A 20,937-nucleotide genomic window follows, 5' to 3' on the forward strand; every position below is an offset into this window, starting at 1 on the left:
GAAGTCAAAATAGGAATATGCAGTTTATTACAACCAGGCAATACCTATGAAAAAAACAAAAAAAAAAAACTGTAGATGCCTCAGACAAATAAAACATTTTAACAAACATGAAGTGACATCACAAGCACCAGTAGTATGCAACTTACAAATCGTACCACACTGAATGTGACACAACAATCACAGTGAGGAGAGCAATAACGTATAAATAAGCATCTCATTCACACTCTAGTATTCTATATACGAACCCTCCTGTCACAGCCAAACTCCATCTTTAAATTTTGGGGGGCAGAGAAGAAAGGCAAAGAATACAAATGTAATCAGAATTACAAACTGCTAATGTGTGTCACTGTAGTACTCATCATCAACCATAGTAGAGGCATGTGAACATGCTTAAGCTGTCAAGTGTCAAATTCACCTCTGCCATTTTCTCTCTGAAAGCAGCAGAAATCAAATGATAAATGATACAACTCACAAATCAGGACTATTATTTCTTTTTTTTCCTTCCTTTCTAAGTCTTCTAGAAAGTGTGGAGATGTGTATATGAATGTGCAACTGTGGGAAGTGCAACTGTATAAAAGACCAGAAAAAATGCAGCTATTTGATATCTTAAATGTGTATATCTGGGAATTATGCTCAAGAACTCAACTGCAACCACACATCTCTTATCAGTGGAGCTTATGATTCAATGGTGTTCCAACATTATTTTTACATGGCATGATAGTGAACAGAAAATAAACCCTTCAAGAGGCAGAAAATGGCATTTTCAGATGCACGAGAAAAAAGTCATCAAGCATTGAGTTGAAGGAAAAATTATTTCAAGCTCTCTCACCCATGACCGAGTAATCATTTCTTTCTTTTTTTGTTAAGAGAAATGAGTAAATGTTAATTTTGATCATCCAAAGAAATATGCAACATCATATTAGTTCTCTAATGATAAATACATCATGTTAGTCCTTCAATGTCAATTTTTTTCCATCAAATCGGTCTATAAGAATGACATCAAATTAATCCTTGAAGGAAGAAACATGGCATTAATTACTATTGAAGCACAAATTTTTTATGTATATCTGGGGGACCAATGTGATGATATATATCTTTAGAAGACCAAAATGAGTGTTTACTCTAAAAATAATAAGGAAATGTCTGGTATAATAAGTTAAAAAACCACACCTTATAGTCATTGTCATAGGACCCAAAAAGGCAAGCAACCTTTAGAAAAGAATATATTCTTTATAATTTAGAAATTACCATTAAGGGCATGTACGCCATTTCCCTTTGTGCTCGGCTGGGCTTGAGACGATTGTTGGATACGGGGAGAACCCTGCCTACCAGTTGCACCAGGTAAGGAATGTCTCTTCTTAACGTGGGTTTCTTGGTCATGTACATCTGGACTTGATCTTGGAGAGTTATTCGCATTTATCTTGGCCCTAGCAGATTCTGTAGCTTGCATGAAATGTGGAATAGAACTATTGTCACTACTATTATCTCTAGGTTCTTGATCAACATGATCAAGTTTTGCTGAGCCAAAGGAATTGCGTCTCTTTCCACTCTGCTGATCTTTAGGCAGTTGTTCTCTACTACCACTTGAGCCTGAATCATGATTTGCATTTGCAGGAGACTTGTTACCAGCAGACAGTATTCTGCGTCTATTACTCGATCCAGTCTTTTTTGTTTTGCTCTCTTTAGGTTTCACGGATACCTGACTTGAAGGTGTTCCTTGGGATTCAGGGATGGTCATATGGCTTCCTGGTGAAGCTTCCGGAGACAACTTAAAATCTTGCAGAACAGTCTCTGCCTGTTCTCTCAGCAGGTCAGATGCATTTTTCTCCGTCTCAACAGCAGGCTCTTTAGAGTCCCCAAGCACCACTGAATGAACCATTTTGCCACTGATGTCATCAACAATTTCTAATTGATCCAAATCAGAGCAAGGTAAGTTAGAAGTTGGAGTGGCACACAAAATATTGACCTCAACACCATGATCTATCTTGTTTTCAGGATTACCTATCCCTTCTACCAAATCTTTGGCATCATGCTCATTTTCCATAATCCCAACCTCTAATCTGTCAGGCGAATCAAGAGTTGAAGATATAGAGAGTTCAGTACCACATTCAGAACCACCAATTCTGGAAGGATAGGGAGTAGAATTCTCAGATGACAAGAACTCCTTTGATCTATATGCAGTATCAGTGACAACTGAAGTGGTGTCTGCTTGTAATTCAACTGATGCAACTTGATTGGACATACTGCTTGATCTATCAGAATTTGCCATTAAACTCAGCTCTTCAAATTTGGAATGTGCAGCAATAAATGCAGGATTACTGAACTTCCTTGATTCATGTGCAAATGTCATTCCCTCAGTCTCAAGTTGGTCTGAGGCAACTGTTTTGATAGATTGTTTGCACTGCTCATCATCAATTTCAGGCTTATGAGGAAAAGAAGTAGGCTCCTGTAAGGGAATTGTATCTGATTCCATTTTTTCATTTTGGAAAGAATCAATTTCAGTTGAGGTTACTTTAGCATCATCTGTAATCGTCTTTTCATGAGGAGTCTGTTCCAAGTTATCTTTTGTAGAGGGGCTTGCTTGAAAGTTGAAGTTGTTAGCATCATAAGTGGTTGTCTTCTCTTCATTCTCAGACGGAAGAGATGAATCCCCAACAGTGGGCTTTGAGTCAGCAAACTGAAGAAAAACTTCAGATTGAATATCTGTTTCCAATTGAGACACATAAGTGCTATCTTTGGTTTCGTTTGATTGTTCTGACACACAAATTGGTTTCTTATACTCTGCAGAATCTTTTGAGGAAACAGACATCCATCTCTCCAACCATTTCCAAGCAGAATTAGCTTTAGACGGATCACACTTGACATTAATAGGTTTGTTTTTTGGTGTTGATTCCAACAGCTTTAATGAACAGAAAAGGGAGGGAAATTTAGTAGGAATAAACAAATACATGATTTTAAACAGGCAACATAAACAATCCATGTTTACTATACCTGACGAGCAAACCTATTGCTAAGCAGCTTCTCTATGGAATTGTGCGTCACATTTGATTTGGTGACATGATATTCAGTACCCTAAACCATGGTAAAAATAAACCGGCACATTTAGACCATGCTTTGCAGCACATATTATTTGACAGCAATACAAATGTGATAATGAATCTCAATGAAAATATTACTATAATCTCAGGCAAGAGTCAAGAGTCAAAACCACAACTATTAAACGAAAAAAAATATAAAGCAGCAGCATGTTTCAAGAAACACAAACATTGAAACATTTTTGTGACTATGTGAGTTTCCAGCTTAATTATTTTTCAGTTTAATGAATGAGAAGTGCACACATCAGCTTTATGCTTCAGGGATAGGAAAGTTTTGGTTGCTTTACAGTTCTACATTCCACATGATAAACATATTCAATTACTATCCATGGCCAAAGATCAATACTATATCTTATCATCTCTCATTCTCAAAATTCATGCTAATAGGATTGTGTACACAGGTCACGAATGGAACAATTTTTCATTATTCTGAATTCATATTAGATTGCCCACTGGAAGGAGACCCGGCAGCAATGAGGAAGACACACTAAAGGCTTCTAGATTTAATTCTAAATACTCAGCTACATGTGCTCAGCTCAAGTGGATAGGGTGAGTAGGGATTTGATTAGAGATCCTCGGTTCAAGAAGTGGTAATGACTGCTCAATATATTGAGAAAAATAAAAATTTCAAAGCTTCAAATAGTATTTCCATGCCCCAAGAAAACAATGACTAATAGCATTGAACAAACAAGTTGAGATTCTCATTTACTGAGGTATTATCATGATCATCCAAAACAAGCATTGCAAACTTTAACAATGGATGGTAGCATGCAATTAGCAGCTATTAAGCAATCAACCAATGAATAGATTACACCAGTAAGCAAGACATTGGCTAATCAATAATTTTAAATAACAATACCAAAGTTTTTGAGCCATCATTTTTGCCATCCTTGTGATTTAAATGATTTTCTGAATGTGACTGCTTAGCATGTCGAGCTCGCACAAGGAGCTGCATTTTAACAATAGCTTGAACACAACGCAGTGTTCCTACAGCATGCTTCCTGACCAAGTGCCCACGAACAGCAGCTTGCAACTTCACTACATTCTTACTCTTTAGCAGTGCTTTCTGAGCCTGAAAGAAACAAGAATAAAATATTTATAAAAGGGAAATTACTGCTTTTTCTTCTTAGACGATTCTGGATTAGCAAACCTCAAAAGGAGAACATACCAAAAATCTTCTAATGGCAGCTTGGATAATGATAACAACAGACTCCGGTTGATTGACATCCACCTTACCCTCAGTTTCAGTGACAATTGTTTCTGACACTTGTGAGCTTGCCAAGGAGGATAACTGGGGCTTTTCATCAGAGAAATTTGTTGTATAAATCTTCTCAACAACATTAGGTTCAGCCACTGATTGAAAATTAATGCTTGTACGTTCTGAACTCTCCTTATTTGCAGAAGATGGGGTCTCAGTTATGGCAGTATTGCTAAGCACACGATGCCTTGCAGATCTCTTCCGGAAACTCCATCCACGTTTATCGTTAGAATCGTTGATCTGGAATATCATTAAAGAAAAATCAATTGAGAAAACAAACTTGATCCCATACATGTGTGTGCATTGGAAAGGGTATTAAACCTTAGACTCTTCTTTCAGCAAGCTAGAAAGGATGAATATAAATATGTTTGTAGCAAACATCCTATTCGAGACAATTCAAAAGCACCAACTTTATGCCAGCATGACCTAAAAAGTCTAGTATAATTTAAAGTGTGTTACAAATGTAGGGACCTTGACTTCATTCCTAGCTGCAGTTTTATTGAATATATTCACCTTTTCCATCATCTCTCTGAAAGAAGCAGAAATCAAGTGATAATTCATACAACTTCCAAAGCAGGACTATAATTTATTTTTTCCTTCCTTACTAAGTCTAGCTTTTCCTATAGAAAGTTTGCACATGTGTGCACTAGTAGGAAGTACAGGAGACTAAAACATGCGCAACTATACAAAATCTTAATGGTGGATCTTTGAAGAGGCTCAGACATTAAATGATGAATACAATAAATATTTCCTAAATGAATTCTGTTTCAACGATCAAATGAATAATGCTTCTTGGACTTGTGACATCTCATAATGTCAAAGGCATCACAATAAATCTTTCAATTATCCAACAAAATTTACGAGGGTGCAATGTGGGAACTATTTGAGTTCACTCGATCTATGCATAAACTTTATCCAATAAAACACACAGTTAAACCTGATACCATAAATCTCATAATCTTGCAAATAATTAAGTTTATATCAACTAAGCATAGATCTCATAGTCTCACAGATAACTATAGTTTATATCAACTAAGCACGAAAAAGAAAAACAGCACGATCCTAAATTGTGCAATTGACATCAAAAGCCATAACTCATAAGCCTAAGGATTTTTGTAATTCATGCCCATAAATTTAATTTGAGAGTTTTGTATAAAGAATAATTCATATTAATCAGATTTGGTGTCATTTTCTAGCATTGGAAACAAACGAGTATTGTGACAAAGTGCATGGTGATTTTCAAAACAAACAAATGCATTATTTTGTTATAAAGGAAAACAATAGTAAAATTGAACAAGAAAAATGAACAGTAGATAGCATCAACAGCTTCACAACAACCATTGCTGGTCATGAAATTCACAAAATAAAAGGAATTAAAAAAAACAAAAATAGTACGCTTCCTTTGCTTTGTGAGAGACTAAACCGGAGGTTGTAAAATAAATTAATATTCAAGATTGGAAAATTGAAAGAACCATAGACATTCACAATACACCACAGATAGCATCCCATAAAGCAAAATGGATGAAATGAAAACAATTAAAAAAACAAAGAAAAAGGAAACAAACAAAACATGAACCAACTAATTCATCAATGCAGGAATCATATGAGAACCGTGGTCCTCACATCACGACAGCAAAACATCCTTGGATCACACAAAAAAAAAACACACACACACATAAGAAGTTGCCAAAAATATAGCATTTTATAAACCTCTGAATCTATCATACACCTCACCTCCGATACTACTTGGTGATCATCCTTCTCCGCCTCATCACCGCCACATGTGATCAATCTGAAGCAGGAGCTAGATTTCCCCATGAATCTCCCTCTCTCTCTCTCTCCCTCCCAGTCTTACACTTCACACACACTTTCTTAGGAGACGATCAAAACAAGACAACCTATGCAGTTACCGCATATTGAAAATGTAAACAAGGTAAACTTAAAAACCACGGACCTCAATGCACTCCTTAAATCTAGCATATTATTTTACTTTGAAATCCGTGTTGCGTAATGTTTAGTGGATAGGGGGGGAAAAAATATTCCCAAGCTTTAGGCCCTCCTTCTGTTATAAAAAATATACCGAATCACCGTACTATTTTAATTTTGAAAGGAGCCGGTTATATTTATGAGAAAAAGAAATGTTATTTTAAAAGATATAAGTTTGTGTTTTTTAGATGATTAACACAGAGTAATGACCAATTATATTTTATGTAAATTTAAAAAGTTATTTTTTTTTTTTGAATCACATCGTTGATATATAAAGTAAAAAAAAAAAAATAACTTTTCATATTTGCACAAAATATAACCGATCATATTTCATGTAACTCAGTAAAAAGAACACACGCTTATATCGACACATTAAACCCCATTTATCATTCTTTTAAGGTTTATCAGCCTTCAGCTATTGGATATGATGTTACTTTTATATTGGCTCGAAATGGAAATTACTCGTTGATTGTTGACGACTCGACACGACATCAGAATCGCCAATCGCGAGAAAATTGCAATGCTAATTGTTTTTGCTTTTTTCTTTCTTTCTTTCTTCTGCTTCTTGGTTGAGTGCATTGCATTATTGCCTTGGCTTCCATTTGGAGTTCTTGGACCATTTCAATTCTCTGGCCTTGAAGGTTTCTCAACAAAAGATTTTAAGTTAAGTATTACTTTGATTTTATTCAATTTTACAAGGCTACTAGTCTAGTATTAATACAACAGTATGTAACTTTATCATGAAACTAGTTTTTTTTTTCTTAGAATCAGATATTTTAGATATCTTTATAAACTATACGTATAATGTGAGATAATCACTTAAACACTCCCACGACTAAAATTACTCTTCCAATTAGCAAGTCTCCTAACAAATTATGAAAGTAGTTGTAATCCGTGCCAATTTTAAGATCGAATTGATTTTTGTATTTTTATGCAAATTATTGTAAGAGTTACACCCATGAAGGATTAAACCCTTGAGGCTTTGATCCTTTGATAAGGAAACTTTAACTTTATCACTAAGTCAATGTATTTTGTTTGACATAATATTCATATTATTATATTTGTTAAATACTTCATATAAATTAAATTTAATCGGTTCTACAAATAGCTTATTAGTTGAACTATTGACCATTAATCCTGGATCTTGATTGAGTTAATAATTGGTATGGGTTTAATAAGTAATAATATTATTAACACGAGTAATATATTAATGATGAGATTAATGTTTCTCATGTTGTAGAAGATACATTTTATCTTCTATACACACGTAAATGTGTATGGAATTCACATTTTTTTTTCTCCTTCTCACATGGCCACACATGAGACCTATGTTAATAGTTTTATGTGTGCGTAAGAAATAAAATTATCTTTCATAATACGATAAATATTAATCTCATTAATAATTGATAACGTGAGTTAAAAAAAAAAAAACTTGTGGAAGACACATCTGAAATGTTTATGTTGAATAGATGTTTCTTTCTTTTTTCCCGATGTTGAATAGATCATTACAAGATAGAAAATATTGTTATTTTACACGAATCGTCATTAATTAAGTACTTACCATACATATAATAAGTTGAATATTTTGACCATCAATTTATATTCTCTTTCTTATAAGTTATTTAATGTGAACTTATAATATTGATTATGACATTTATTTATTACATGTTAAAGTATGCTTTATAAGTCGTTTGATGTTAAATCACTATTAGTGATAATATAACGCCATTTAAACAAAAAATTAAATGGCATGCTTGCAAGTCATTTAATGTCAAATCGTTGATATATTGTAACCAATAATTATTGATTCAAGGGGCATAAAAAATTCATTCCAATAGTGTTTGAACAAATTAATATTGAATAAAAAATATTATACCGTGAATTTCCATCGAATAAAATTTTATTATTCTAAACTATTTAAAATTAAATCATATCATGATTTATCCTCTTTCAAATAAATATAAACATTTTTAAGAAGTAGTTTACCTTTTCCACCAATAAACTCAATAACAAAACTCATCTTATGTATGTGTTTGAAATTGCTTATTTTGAAAAGTTTTTTTTTTTAATTTCTTAAATGAACTTTACAAAATTTTAAAAATATTTTTCAGATTTATTATAAAACTTATAAAATATATTTAAAACATGAAATATTCTTAAGATCAAAAATATATTTTTGTGAATTTTAAAATATATTGCATAAAGTTTTCCAAAAAAAATAAATATATTGCATAAATTATTTATTATATTTTTAAATATCGTGTTATACACCACTTAACCAAAAACAACAATCTCAAGTAAAAAACATAAATAAAATGAAGATCCAATAAAATTAGTGAAATACTACTCTCATTTTACACGAGGTAGTTATCTCATTTTCTATCATTTTGAAAATCGCATCCCTTCTTTTTCTTTTTTTTGCTTTTTAATGGTGGACTCCACTTAAATTATCTCTATAACATAAGAGAACTACTCCTATGTAACATGATATTAATATTCCCCATAAAATTAACTTCATAAGTTAGGTTTTATTTGATTCGGTAATTCCTATCTTATATCTTGCATCTTGTATCAAGCCTAACCAATTAATTTATTACAAAATAGATAAATGAATCTGGTGTCATTGAGGGTAAATAAATGAACTTGCATACATTAGTAAATATTCATATTTATCAATAAGATTGAGTACATATGTACATATTCAACTTCACTCAAAATTTAGTATCTAAATCGTTATTATTAAACAAATTTAAGATATCATTTTAAAATAAAAACTCCTAAAAATTATTATCCAGACATTGGCGTCAAACACGAGCTTATAAGAGGCTAATTTTATCTGAATTGAATTCCGAACTGGTATCTGTTTTTTCTTTGTTAACATGAGTCATTGAAAAGTTATACCTTAATATATATATATATATATACGAGGTGAGATTCTTTGACACCAGTGTCAAATTTAAAGTTTGACACCTCATCTAATAGCCGTTAGATCAAAAAAGATCAATGGTATCACATGCTTACAAATCAGAGTCGTTAATCTTTTTTTATCTAACGGCTATCAGATGAGGTGTCAAACTTTAAATTTGACACTTGCGTCAAATGATCATACCTCTATATATATATATATATATATATATATATATATATATATATATATATTGGTGGTACGAAACTGCTTATAATATTTTTATTTTTAAATTGAAGGTAACAGCATCACATGTTTATATATTTACTATTTTTTTTTGGTATCCTGATATATTTACTATGAGTTTGTTTTTTCTAAAGCTACTTTAGATAACTTTATCTAATGTTCATCTAAACGACGTCGTTTTGGGACGGAAATCATTGTACTTTTGTAATTTTAATTTATTTTAGGGTTATAATAGTCTTTATCATTCTAATTTTTTAATTTTTCAACCCCAAAACGACGTTGTTTCGATGAACATTAGACAAAATTATATAAAGTAACATCGAAAACTTTTTTCCCATTTACTATTTATTTGAGATCGAGGCGCAAAACAAACTAAATATAGGGTTCATTTAATTTAATATATATTCTTAAAAATGAGATGGACAAATTGAAGAACAAATAAGAATATGTACTAAATCGACTAACAAAATCAAAAAGAAACAAAGAAGAAAACCTTCATAGAGTAAAAAAATACTTCTTTATGTAAAAAAAAAAAAAAAAAATCCTTCATGAAGATGTTCAAAGACATGCTAAAAAAAAGAATTTGAAGACAATTTTAACTGTTGTCGCCCTCTTAGTAAATAGAGTAAATACCCTTTTCGTTCCTAATAATTTTCACGAAGTCCATTTTGGTCTCCAACAATAACAAAGGCTCATGTTGGTCCTTATTTTTAGAAAAATAGTGTCACGTTTGTCCTTCTGTTAGTTGGCATCGAACGGCCCAACTAACGGAGCACAGGTAGACCGTTAGTTTGCTGAGTCACTGTTAAGTAGTCCAGCGTGGAAGTAATACAACGACGTTTTGAACATGTCTTATGTCTTGTTGGAGTTTTGGACAGCTGACCCTAGCATCGAAAGGGTAAGTGACCCAATGTAGTCCTTGTCAATTTCAGAACCCTAAATCAGCCAAAATCAACCTTAAACAACAAATTCCCCAAAAGCTCCGCACGTTGATGATTGAAAATTGAGGAGAGTAAAAGTTATTTACTGAATTTGCTGGGGCGTAGGAGAAGATGAATCTTTCATCTGACATGAGGGCTCAAGTGGGAGTACTTCAATAGGGGGTAGAACAACCTCAAGTAGATGACGTATGTAATGAAAGGTTGGAGCTTGAAGAGGGAAGAATACACGAGTTGGAGTTGGAAGTTGCTGAAATGGATTTCAAGTTGAAGTATGTGGACATGATGATGAGTGAGTAATTTTAAGCTGAAAGACCAAGATGTGAAGATTATTGAGCAAGAAGTGAAGATTAATGACTAGGAAAGGAAGCTGAATGAGCTCTACCTGAAGATGGTTTCAGAGTTAGATAGGATGGATAATGAAATTAGGCATGTTGGTTGGTCAGCTAGGGTCATAGTTGGTGCTTGTGTAGGTGTGATGATGATTTGTAATTTTGTTGCAAGTGTGGTAACAATCAAATATAGTGTACCAAATGTATTTTTTCTTGAATGGCCTTCATGACCACACTTGGGTTTAGGCCACCAAGGCCAGCTTGAATGAAGATGATCAGTTGTAGATTCAGTATTTTTTGTATAGGCAACACTGGTATCTTTGGCCATTTTTTGCATTGTTGGCCATTACGAATTGTACCTCCACATTTTTTGTATTTAAGGCCTTTAGGTGAATTACATGCTGGTTTATATTACAAATGACATGCCCTCTTTTTGTTTTGTGCTTGTTATCATGATTTATGTCAATTGCAATACAAATAAGGGAATTGTTTTTATTATGTTGCATAAGATAAAACAATCTTCTTATACATACAAATTTTATGTGTGACCCATTTTAAATTTTTTGTCTTTTCCCTATTCTCTCTCCTCTCTCTTCCTTTTGTGAGTGTAGAAAAATTACTTTTATCTTATGCAATATAAGAAAAATAATTCCCTACAAATAATTGGAATCTGTAAAGTACAACATACAATTCAAAAACTTGTCGTATTCAATTTTTTTTTAAATAAAACAAATATTTTAAGATTTACTATATCGTTATAGTAAGGGAAATTTTTTATCCTTTTAAAGATATATAATTATGTCATTTTAAGTAAAAGAAAGACATAAATTAATATTTTTTATTTAAAATTTAAATAAAAAATTCACTCACTTACTCTCTTCATGATTTCTATTGTTTGTATTTTTTTCTCACTTAAAATAATACAACTTTATGTCTTTTAAAAAAACAAATATCAAACCCTTACAGTAATTCTCGATATTTTGTTTTTAAAATATCATACTTTATGCCAGACGTTATATCTGTAATTTTTATTATTTAATCTATAACTTCTTTTATTCAGAACATAATGTTTTACATAAAATTTAATAACTTGAAGAAAAAAATAATACGATAAGCCTCTTAATTATGTGGTATTCATTCTTTTTAAATCAAGATTAGTCAAAAAAAATTAAAATCCTTTCTTATCTATTAAGCAAATGCATGGTGGGTGTGGGTGTCCAAGTCCCAATCCCAACGGTTAAATGGGACTTAAAAGGTTTGGGAATAAAATAAGAAGCTGTGGCTCATGCAGAGTATATGGACTACACTTTGAATAGATATATTTTTCTTTTTACTCAACGGAGTAATATTAATAGATTTTGATGGAGAAATATATAATATTTTATTAAAAACTCTTTATTATCAATCTTTTCAAAAAGTAATATATGAGGAAACAAATTCTTAATACACGTGCTCTCGCTTCTGTTACTAGTTGACAGCCATTTTGTCCTCGCGTGGCTTGCACATGGGCTCTCTACCTTGGTGGCATATATGAGCGTGATTGGGATTGATGCATCACTTTTTAATCTTGATGTTCGAGTAATAAAGTAAAATTATTTATAATTTCAATTTCAAACTCCTTTGTTTGTATTATTAAATAATGGATTTAATATTTTTTTATGTCATAGTAAATAAATTTATTTGTTATATATATATATATAAGTGTGTGGAACTCATGTGAAAAGAAGAAAGAGAAAAATAAAAAATGAACCTCCTGTTGAGGAATCTAAATGTGAGTAAATGAAGTCCATATTGGTTAAGAATTGACTGAGTGAGCAACTGAGCATCATATAAATGAAATGACTCATGCATTTAATGCTTTGAGATTTTAAGTTTGATTGTGGTGTCTAAACTCACTTAATGTCATTGCGTACTTAGCTCATGGTTGATGATTTCTCTCTACTATGAGTTCTCCCTAGACTCATACTTGAGGGGGATTTGGGTTTGATTGAGATGTCTAAGCTCATTCAATGTTATTACTCATTTAGCTCATGTTTGATTATCTCTCCTCTGTTGGAAATCGACAATCACACAGAATCGAGAAAACAGAAAAAAGAGATAAGAGTAGAGAGATTGACACGATGATTTACCCTGGTTCACCCAATATAGGCTACGTCCAGCTTGTCTGTACTATATTCACCTCACCGCCACTCGTTACAAGTCTCTCGGTTTACAAGGCAAATATAAATAGGATTACAAAAAACCCTAACAGCAGCTATTCATGGGCCCAAGCCCAAACTGCTAAGAAAATTACAATAGAAACAGAGGCCTAAACATTACCTAGCCTCTACGGGCCCGGGGGCGCTGCCCCCCGGACCCCCGCCCGCTCACCTGGGAGCGGGACCCCAGTTGCCTTTCTGCTGACCCCGACAATTAGGGCCAACATCATCATGTGAAGTATAAGCCATACCCAACATTCTCCCACTTGGTGAATGCTTCACATGTTTCTTCAATCCCAATGCATCTGTACACCATTCAAACTTCTCCGAAGTCACTGCCTTGGTCAGAAAATCAGCATTGTTGACCTTTGTGTCAACCTTCTCCAGCAATACAACCTTGTCTTCAATCTTCTCTCCGATGAAGTGGTACTGTATGCCGATATGCTTGGTCCTCGCATGGAAACCTGGGTTCTTAGCCAAGAAAATGGCGCTCTGACTGTCACACCCAACGATCATCTCTCCTTGTGCAAAGCCAAGCTCTTTGCACAACCTCCGTAACCAAATAGCTTCCTTAACAGCATGTGTCAAGGCCATGTACTCAGCCTCTGTAGAAGATAAAGCAACAGTGCTCTGCCTCTTACTCATCCAACTGATAGCTCCGCCAAATGAAGAAACAACATATCCACTTGTAGATCTTCTACTATCAATGTCACCTCCCCAATCAGCATCCACAAAGCATCTCAGCTCTAACAATGTCTGTCCCCTTGAGCCCTTCACGCCTTCATAGCATAACCCAAGGTCAGACATACCACGAAGATAGCGGAACACACGCTTCACAGCCGTCCATTGCTCATTTCCTGGCTTGGACATATACCTGCTCAATACTCCCACTGCTTGAGCAATATCAGGTCGAGTACAAATCATGGCATACATCAGACTCCCTACTACACTAGCATAAGGAACTGACGCCATCTCTTCTTTTTCTTCTTCAGTCTTGGGACACTGGTCAGCCGATAACTTAGAACCAGTAGACATGGGAGTCAACACAGGCTTGCAGTCAGTCATCTTGAATTTCTTCAGAACATCTTCTATGTACTTCTGCTGACTTAACCATAATCTTCGTTTGTCACGCTCCCTCTTAATCTGCATACCCAAGATCACATTTGCAGCGCCTAGATCTTTCATTTCAAACTGCTTTGCTAGCAGTCCTTTAACAGTGCTGATCATTTTCAAACTGTTTCCAACGAGTAACATGTCGTCAACATACAAAGTTAGAATAACAAAGTCACCTTCTAACCTTTTCACATAAACACAGTGATCAGCATCACAACGGTCAAAGCCAAGCTTCAGCACATAAGTGTCGAACTTCATGTACCACATCCTTGGGGACTGCTTCAGGCCATACAGAGATTTATTCAGCTTGCAGACTAGCTCCTCTTTGCCTCTTGCAATGAACCCCTCTGGTTGCTTCATGAAAATAACCTCCTCCAAATCACCATGAAGAAAAGCTGTCTTCACATCTAGCTGCTCCACCTCTAGGTCATATGCAGCTGCTACAGACAAAACCAGTCTTACGGAATTTAACTTTGCAACAGGTGAAAATACCTCACCATAATCAACCCCTTTTGTCTGTGAATATCCCTTTGCAACCAATCGAGCCTTGTAGCACTCAATCTCCCCATTGGCACCAACCTTTTTCTTGAACACCCACTTGCAACCAATTGCTTTTCGGTCTGCAGGTAGATTCACCAAACTCCAAGTTTGATTTTCATCAGAGACTTCATCTCTTCTTTCATAGCTTCCTCCCACTGTTTGGCATCCTCCGAGCTCCTCGCATGTTTTACAGTGCTCGGATCATCACCTGTAATACTAAATGCACAAACATCATCACTAGCACACATGATATAATTTTCAGGTGTATACCTCTCAGATGGTCTTCTTTCCCTCGTGGATCTCCTCAGCACTAGTGCTTCAACCTCAGCCTCAGTTTCAGAAAATTCATCCTCTACCTCATTATATTCAGCAGCTTCAGAATTCAAATTTTCCAATTCAATCTGTGAGTTTATTGTATCCTCTTTCAAACCCACATCTAACTCCACCGTCTGTGACTTTTCAGGAGCTTCAGGAAAAATCTGATTCAACTTAGATTCTCTGAATACAACGTCTCTGCTGTAAGTTACACTTCTAGTATCCGGATTCCACAACTTATAACCTTTGACGCCATCCTTGTACCCAATAAAGATACACTTTTCAGATTTACTGTCAAGCTTGTTTCTTTTCTCCTTGGGTACGTGCATATAAGCTTCACAGCCAAACACTCTGATATGAGATACGTCTGGCCTTTTTTTAAACAGTGCTTCATACAGAGTCTTCTCCTTCAAAGCTGATGTAGGAGATCTGTTCTTCAGATAACAAGCAGTAGCCACTGCCTCTGCCCAAAACTCAGTTGCCAAGCCTGCACCGCTCAGCATACTCCGTGCTTTCTCCATGAGAGATCGATTCAACCTCTCTGCCACCCCATTCTGTTGAGGTGAGTAGGGCGTAGTCTTCTGTCTTACAATCCCATTGCTCGCACAAAACTGGTCAAATTTTGTTGAACAGAACTCCCCTCCATTGTCAGTTCTCAACACCTTGATTTTTTGATCAAATTGATTTTCCACCAAAGCCTTGAACTCGCAGAATTTATCGAACACTTCATCCTTGCTGCGCAAGAAATATAACCACACATATCTTGAAAAATCATCAGTAAAAGAAACATAATACCTTGATTTTTCATGTGATGCTACAGGTGTGGGGCCAAACACGTCGCTGTGTATCAAGTCCAGAACCCCCTCAACTCTTCCTCCTATGGAATCAAAAGATACCCGATTTTGCTTCCCTTGCAGGCAATGCTCGCAAAATCCAAACCCCATAGAGCAGCTCAGAATTCCATCCACCAACTTCTTTGATGTTAGAGTCTCCAGACCTTTTCCTCCAATATGCCCCAGCCTCCTATGCCATAACATAGCAGTGTCCTCCTCCGCCTGTTCTGAAACATAGCTTTCACCACTGAATACTGTGCTACCCAGCAGTTTCCACAATTTACCATGACGCTCTCCTCTTGCAATAACCAAAGCTCCTCGAGTCAGCTTGCAAGAATACTTGTCACTGCTAAAATTAATACCAGCATCTTCCATACTACCAACGGAGATCAGATTTCTGGTAAGCCCCGGAATATGCATCACACCAGGCAGATTCTTGAATGTCCCATCACTCATCTTCAGCTTTACCTTCCCACGCCCCACAATTGCATGAGTCGTGTCATCTCTCATTCTAACTGTACCGCCAGAATACGATTCATAGGTGCAGAACCACTCCCTATGAGGTGTCATATGAAACGATGCTCCAGTGTCAATAATCCAATCATTACAGTCATTATGACTGTCAAACGCCATTTACAGGTCCCCTGTACTATCATCATCATCCTTCTTTGTACCCGAAGCAGACGGTTGTGAATCATCCCGCTTCTCAGGACCTACACTTTTACTTCTGCAATTTCTTCTCAGATGTCCAACCTTTTTGCACCTCCAGCACCTCATTTCAGATTTATCAGATTTATCACGGGACTTTGATCATCCCCTCGATCTTCCTCTGTGACCAGACTTTGATTTGTCATCACTCCTCCCTCTAGCAACCAGAGCCTCATTGTTGGTACCTTCAGAACCTACCCTTCTCATCTCCTCAGACAATAAGGCAGCAACAACCGTCTCAAACGACAGTTTATTAACACTAGTACCAATTGACACAATGATGTGCTCCCAAGAGTTGGGCAGTGAACACAACAAGGTGCAAGCTTTGTCTTCCTCGTCCAGGTTAATGTCTATAGACGAAAGTTGTGCACAAATAGTATTAAATTCATTTAAATGAGCAGAGAAAGAATCACCTTCGCTCATCCGCAGATTATACAGCCTCCTTCGCAGGAACAGCTTGTTCACGAGTGACTTGCTCTGATAGAGACTTCCCAGCTTCGTCCAGAGATCCTTCGCGGTCTTCTCAGAAGTTACGTTCACCAGAACGTTATCAGCCAGGCATAACCAGATCAGGCTTCGCGCCTTTCGATCGTCTCTGGTCCACGCCTTCAACTCCTTCGACTCGCCATCACCTGACGTTTCTTCACCGACAGGTTTTGTTGGTACGGACGGCTTATCATCTTCGATCACGTACCACACAACGAGCAGAGCCTCCGTCTTCAGCTTCCATAACTCGAACCCTTTTCCTCCGAACTTTTCAACCTCGACCCGTGATTGGCCAGTCGACATCCTCTCCAGATCAATTTCGCAGTTTTATCTATGCCAAGAAAAAACCCTAAATCGCGAAACCCCAATCTGTCACAGGAACCCTGGTCGCAGAACCAAAGCTCTGATGCCAATTGTTGGAAATCGACAATCACACAGAATCGAGAAAACAGAAAAAAGAGATAAGAGTAGAGAGATTGACACGATGATTTACCCTGGTTCACCCAATATAGGCTACGTCCAGCTTGTCTGTACTATATTCACCTCACCGCCACTCGTTACAAGTCTCTCGGTTTACAAGGCAAATATAAATAGGATTACAAAAAACCCTAACAGCAGCTATTCATGGCCCAAGCCCAAAATGCTAAGAAAATTACAATAGAAACAGAGGCCTAAACATTACCTAGCCTCTACAGGCCCGGGGGCGCTGCCCCCCGGACCCCCGCCCGCTTACCTGGGAGCGGGACCCCAGTTGCCTTTTTGCTGACCCCGACAATTAGGGCCAACATCATCATGTGAAGTATGAGCCATACCCAACATCCTCGTCATAAGCTTCTCCTCTTAGTCTAACACTTCTATACTCATACTTTATGTGATAATTTTTATGTGTGTATAAGAAATGAAATATATCTCTTATAATATAAGAAACATTAAATCCTTAAATAATTTATAAAATTTATATAAAGATTATTTATTGTTTTATGTTCAAATTTTATGTTCTATGTTATATATAAGAAACGCCCTTTATAACCTTTTTTTTTTTTCTTTATATGCTTATGCGTCCAAGCTTGCCTTATTTTTTTCGCAGGCTCCTCTAAGTCCAAATTGGAAAAAAAAAAAGTTGTGAATATTATGTGTGTCTTGAAAATAGAGAAAAATATATTTTTTAAGACAAATGTCATCTCTTCATTGAAAGGACCATATGATCCGCTAAAAATATTCTCGTCCAAATTGATTATGCATTGTTTGATTGGATTATAGACTTGTGAACATAACAACTAGTGAAGTGTTAATGGGTATGAAACCACTCGCGGGTTAGCATAGGGGTGTGGGATTGGGATATGTGTTAGATGTGTGTAGTGTGTTTGATTTTCATTATAATCCAAAAAAAGTGTTAGTGGGTATAAAAGGAAATTTCTTTTTTGGTAAATAATGGAATCATCTTTTGTACAATGTATAATTGGACCTGCCACTCCGTACCATGCCAGCTAAACCAAAAATAATGCATGTTAAGGTGATATGGTGTGTCTTAGGTGGAAGTACACTAATTATTCGTGGGAGGGACAGTAAAGTTTGCACTTACCATGTATGAATTTCAAGAGCTAAGAGGTTCAGGCAATAATTACTTTTATTACTTTTTTTATAGCCTATAAGTTATTTCTTAGAGGAAAAATATATATTTTGAATCTATCCAAGTGGGATATTTTTTTTTTTAGTAAAATTTATTTGTTGTGTCTCGATTTGTTTGAAGTACTAGCTTTTATATCATTAAAAATTATTTGAACATATCTTACTCTACTCTAAAATATATATATAAAAAAGTTGTCACATTGGTTAATAAGACGTTAATGTTATGAGTAATCAACTATCTCTTACTTTTGTTGGGCAATCAAAACAAAAATTAGTGATATTCCAGATAATTGTATTTTTCTACATCAATAACTACATAATTATAAAATAGTTCCATATGATTTTTAAGTTCAAAATTAAGCAGTGATCTCCTTATAACACAATGATTCACTTATATTTTATGGGTTTTTTTTTTTTTTGGGTGCAAACAAGTTTATGAAAAGGGGACGTTGTTCCATTCCAAAGTTTGAGCATTTCAAAATTCTCCCTAATTAAAGACTTATAATGATGGAAAAAGTGTGTATTATTTTAAATGATGCAAAGTTATGTCATTTTAAGTGAAAGAAAAAGATAGATTATAAAGGAGAGAGAGTGGACAAAAAAAATGAAGATGTGAATTTCATCTCTTTGTGAGAATAAAATGATATAAATTATGTCATTTAAAATGACAAACACTTTTACAAATATATCGTCACCAACAAAAATAAAACTAAAACCATGGAATCAATGTAATTTAATTGAGTCCATTGCCATTTGGTCATTTCGTTGGACAGTAATGCAAAATTATTGCCAAAAATTTATAGCTGACCTAAATGTAATGTCTTTTGTCCGTTCACATTTGGAAGCTAATCTAAATGCCACGTCGTAGAGTATATACAATGTCAATATGCATTTATTACTGCGGTTACATGTATACGAGAAGGGTATTCTAATACAAGTCTAAGAATAAAAAAATTTAAATTTAATCTTAATCATTGATTTATTTGTATTTAATAGTTTATATAATCAAAAAAATTAAAATAATTAATTATATAAATGAAATCGACCGTTAAAATTAAAAATATAATTTATATAGGTGTAAAATGAGAAAAATGATCTGATTTATATTTATAGACCAAAGTCATCGAGAGTAGCTGGAAAAATAATGGATTGTTGTCTTCTTGTTCAGGAAAAGAACAATAGTCATCGTACTAATTAATCATGATAAAATAAAATAAATAAAGTAGGCCTGTTAGCATAAATGAAATAAACTAAGTCATTCCATAGGAAAAATGCACGCAACAGCATGGTTAAATAACAAGCACAGTCATAATGGCAGATTTCCGAACGGAGCTTATAAAGAAGGATGTAGTAGTAGTCCTATTGAAAATCATGAGATCTAAAGTTCATAAATATTGTCTTTGATTGGATTACTAAACGTCCTTTTTGGTAGCATTAGCATCTCAGTGAAAGCAAAACATCCCAATCATTAGAAAGATATAGAGAAAAATGTTTCTGCAGTTAATGCAGATAACTTATCTGCATTTATTCTCAAAACGGCGTCGTTTTGTTATTGAAATCTTAAAAAATTATAAATATAAAGATTATTATAACCTTGAAATAAATTAAAATTACAAAAATACCATGATTTCCGTCCCAAAACGACGTCGTATTGACTTACTGCAGATAAGTTATCTGCAGTAATTGCAGAAAAAGCGAACCCAAAGATATATACATACAAATTGGCCACCGGAAGTGGATCATCTCATGTGAAAAATTGATGATCACAACCACTCATTGATAATAAGATAAAAGAGAAAAATATATATAATTTTTAAATAAGTGATTGTGATCAAATAACATAATCACATGACTACTTTTTCACATAAAACATAAAAAGATCTACTCTCCTAGCTATCACTTAACACTATAATTTGATCATAACGTGCGGGGTGGAATTTCACCTTTTCATTATTTTAATTCAGCAATCAAATGCCGTTTAGGTACACCGGCACATGACTGGCCAACCATTTAAATCAAATTTAATAATAAGTCGCATGTATGGTAGAGACTCGTGTCACATGGGAACCAACGTAACCAACCATAAAACTGTTCTTCTTTCCAAATTTTCACCTATTGTTGTAAAGGGAAGCAAGATCATGCCCACAAAACGTCAAACATTGTTTACGGTCTTATTTCATTTAATGGTTATGAACCTGGCATTCTGGCAACATCACATGCTGTATATGATTGAAATTTTATTATATCTGTAAATATAATAAAACAAAATTTATATAATATCTTTATGTTGTATATTATTTTATGTGCTATAAAACTAATTATATAATGAAGAGGTCAGAATTATTAATCTTTATA

At 34.7% G+C, this 20,937-nt stretch overlaps 1 protein-coding gene across 1 annotated transcript; it reads right to left on the bottom strand.

Moving 5' to 3' along the window:
• On the bottom strand, nucleotides 1-6,240 carry LOC133300902 (protein IQ-DOMAIN 32-like). Its single transcript, XM_061500487.1, has 6 exons — nucleotides 6,088-6,240; nucleotides 4,264-4,593; nucleotides 3,955-4,167; nucleotides 2,992-3,072; nucleotides 1,249-2,899; nucleotides 1-431 (listed from the first exon to the last, which is right to left on the bottom strand). The coding sequence occupies exons 1-6, from the start codon at nucleotides 6,169-6,171 to the stop codon at nucleotides 412-414; spliced, it is 2,379 nt and encodes a 792-aa protein (XP_061356471.1). The 5' UTR covers nucleotides 6,172-6,240; the 3' UTR covers nucleotides 1-411.
• Nucleotides 6,241-20,937: the final 14,697 nt, after the last annotated feature.

The sequence above is a fragment of the Gastrolobium bilobum genome, unplaced genomic scaffold (genome assembly GCF_033153095.1).
Source record: "Gastrolobium bilobum isolate Gb01-03AN ecotype WA unplaced genomic scaffold, APGP_CSIRO_Gbil_v1 utg53088, whole genome shotgun sequence".
Lineage (NCBI taxonomy): Eukaryota > Viridiplantae > Streptophyta > Magnoliopsida > Fabales > Fabaceae > Gastrolobium > Gastrolobium bilobum.

What these genes read in the sequence shown, in the direction of transcription:
- LOC133300902 (XM_061500487.1), bottom strand. Translation starts at nt 6,171, where the DNA reads ATGGGGAAATCTAGCTCCTGCTTCAGATTGATCACATGTGGCGGTGAT. An exon ending in ATGATGGCTCAAAAACTTTG is followed by an intron (nt 3,073 to 3,954) that starts GTATTGTTATTT and finishes ACCATGGTTTAG; the next exon opens with GGTACTGAATATCATGTCAC. An exon ending in TGGCGTACATGCCCTTAATG is followed by an intron (nt 432 to 1,248) that starts GTAATTTCTAAA and finishes TGCTGCTTTCAG; the next exon opens with AGAGAAAATGGCAGAGGTGA.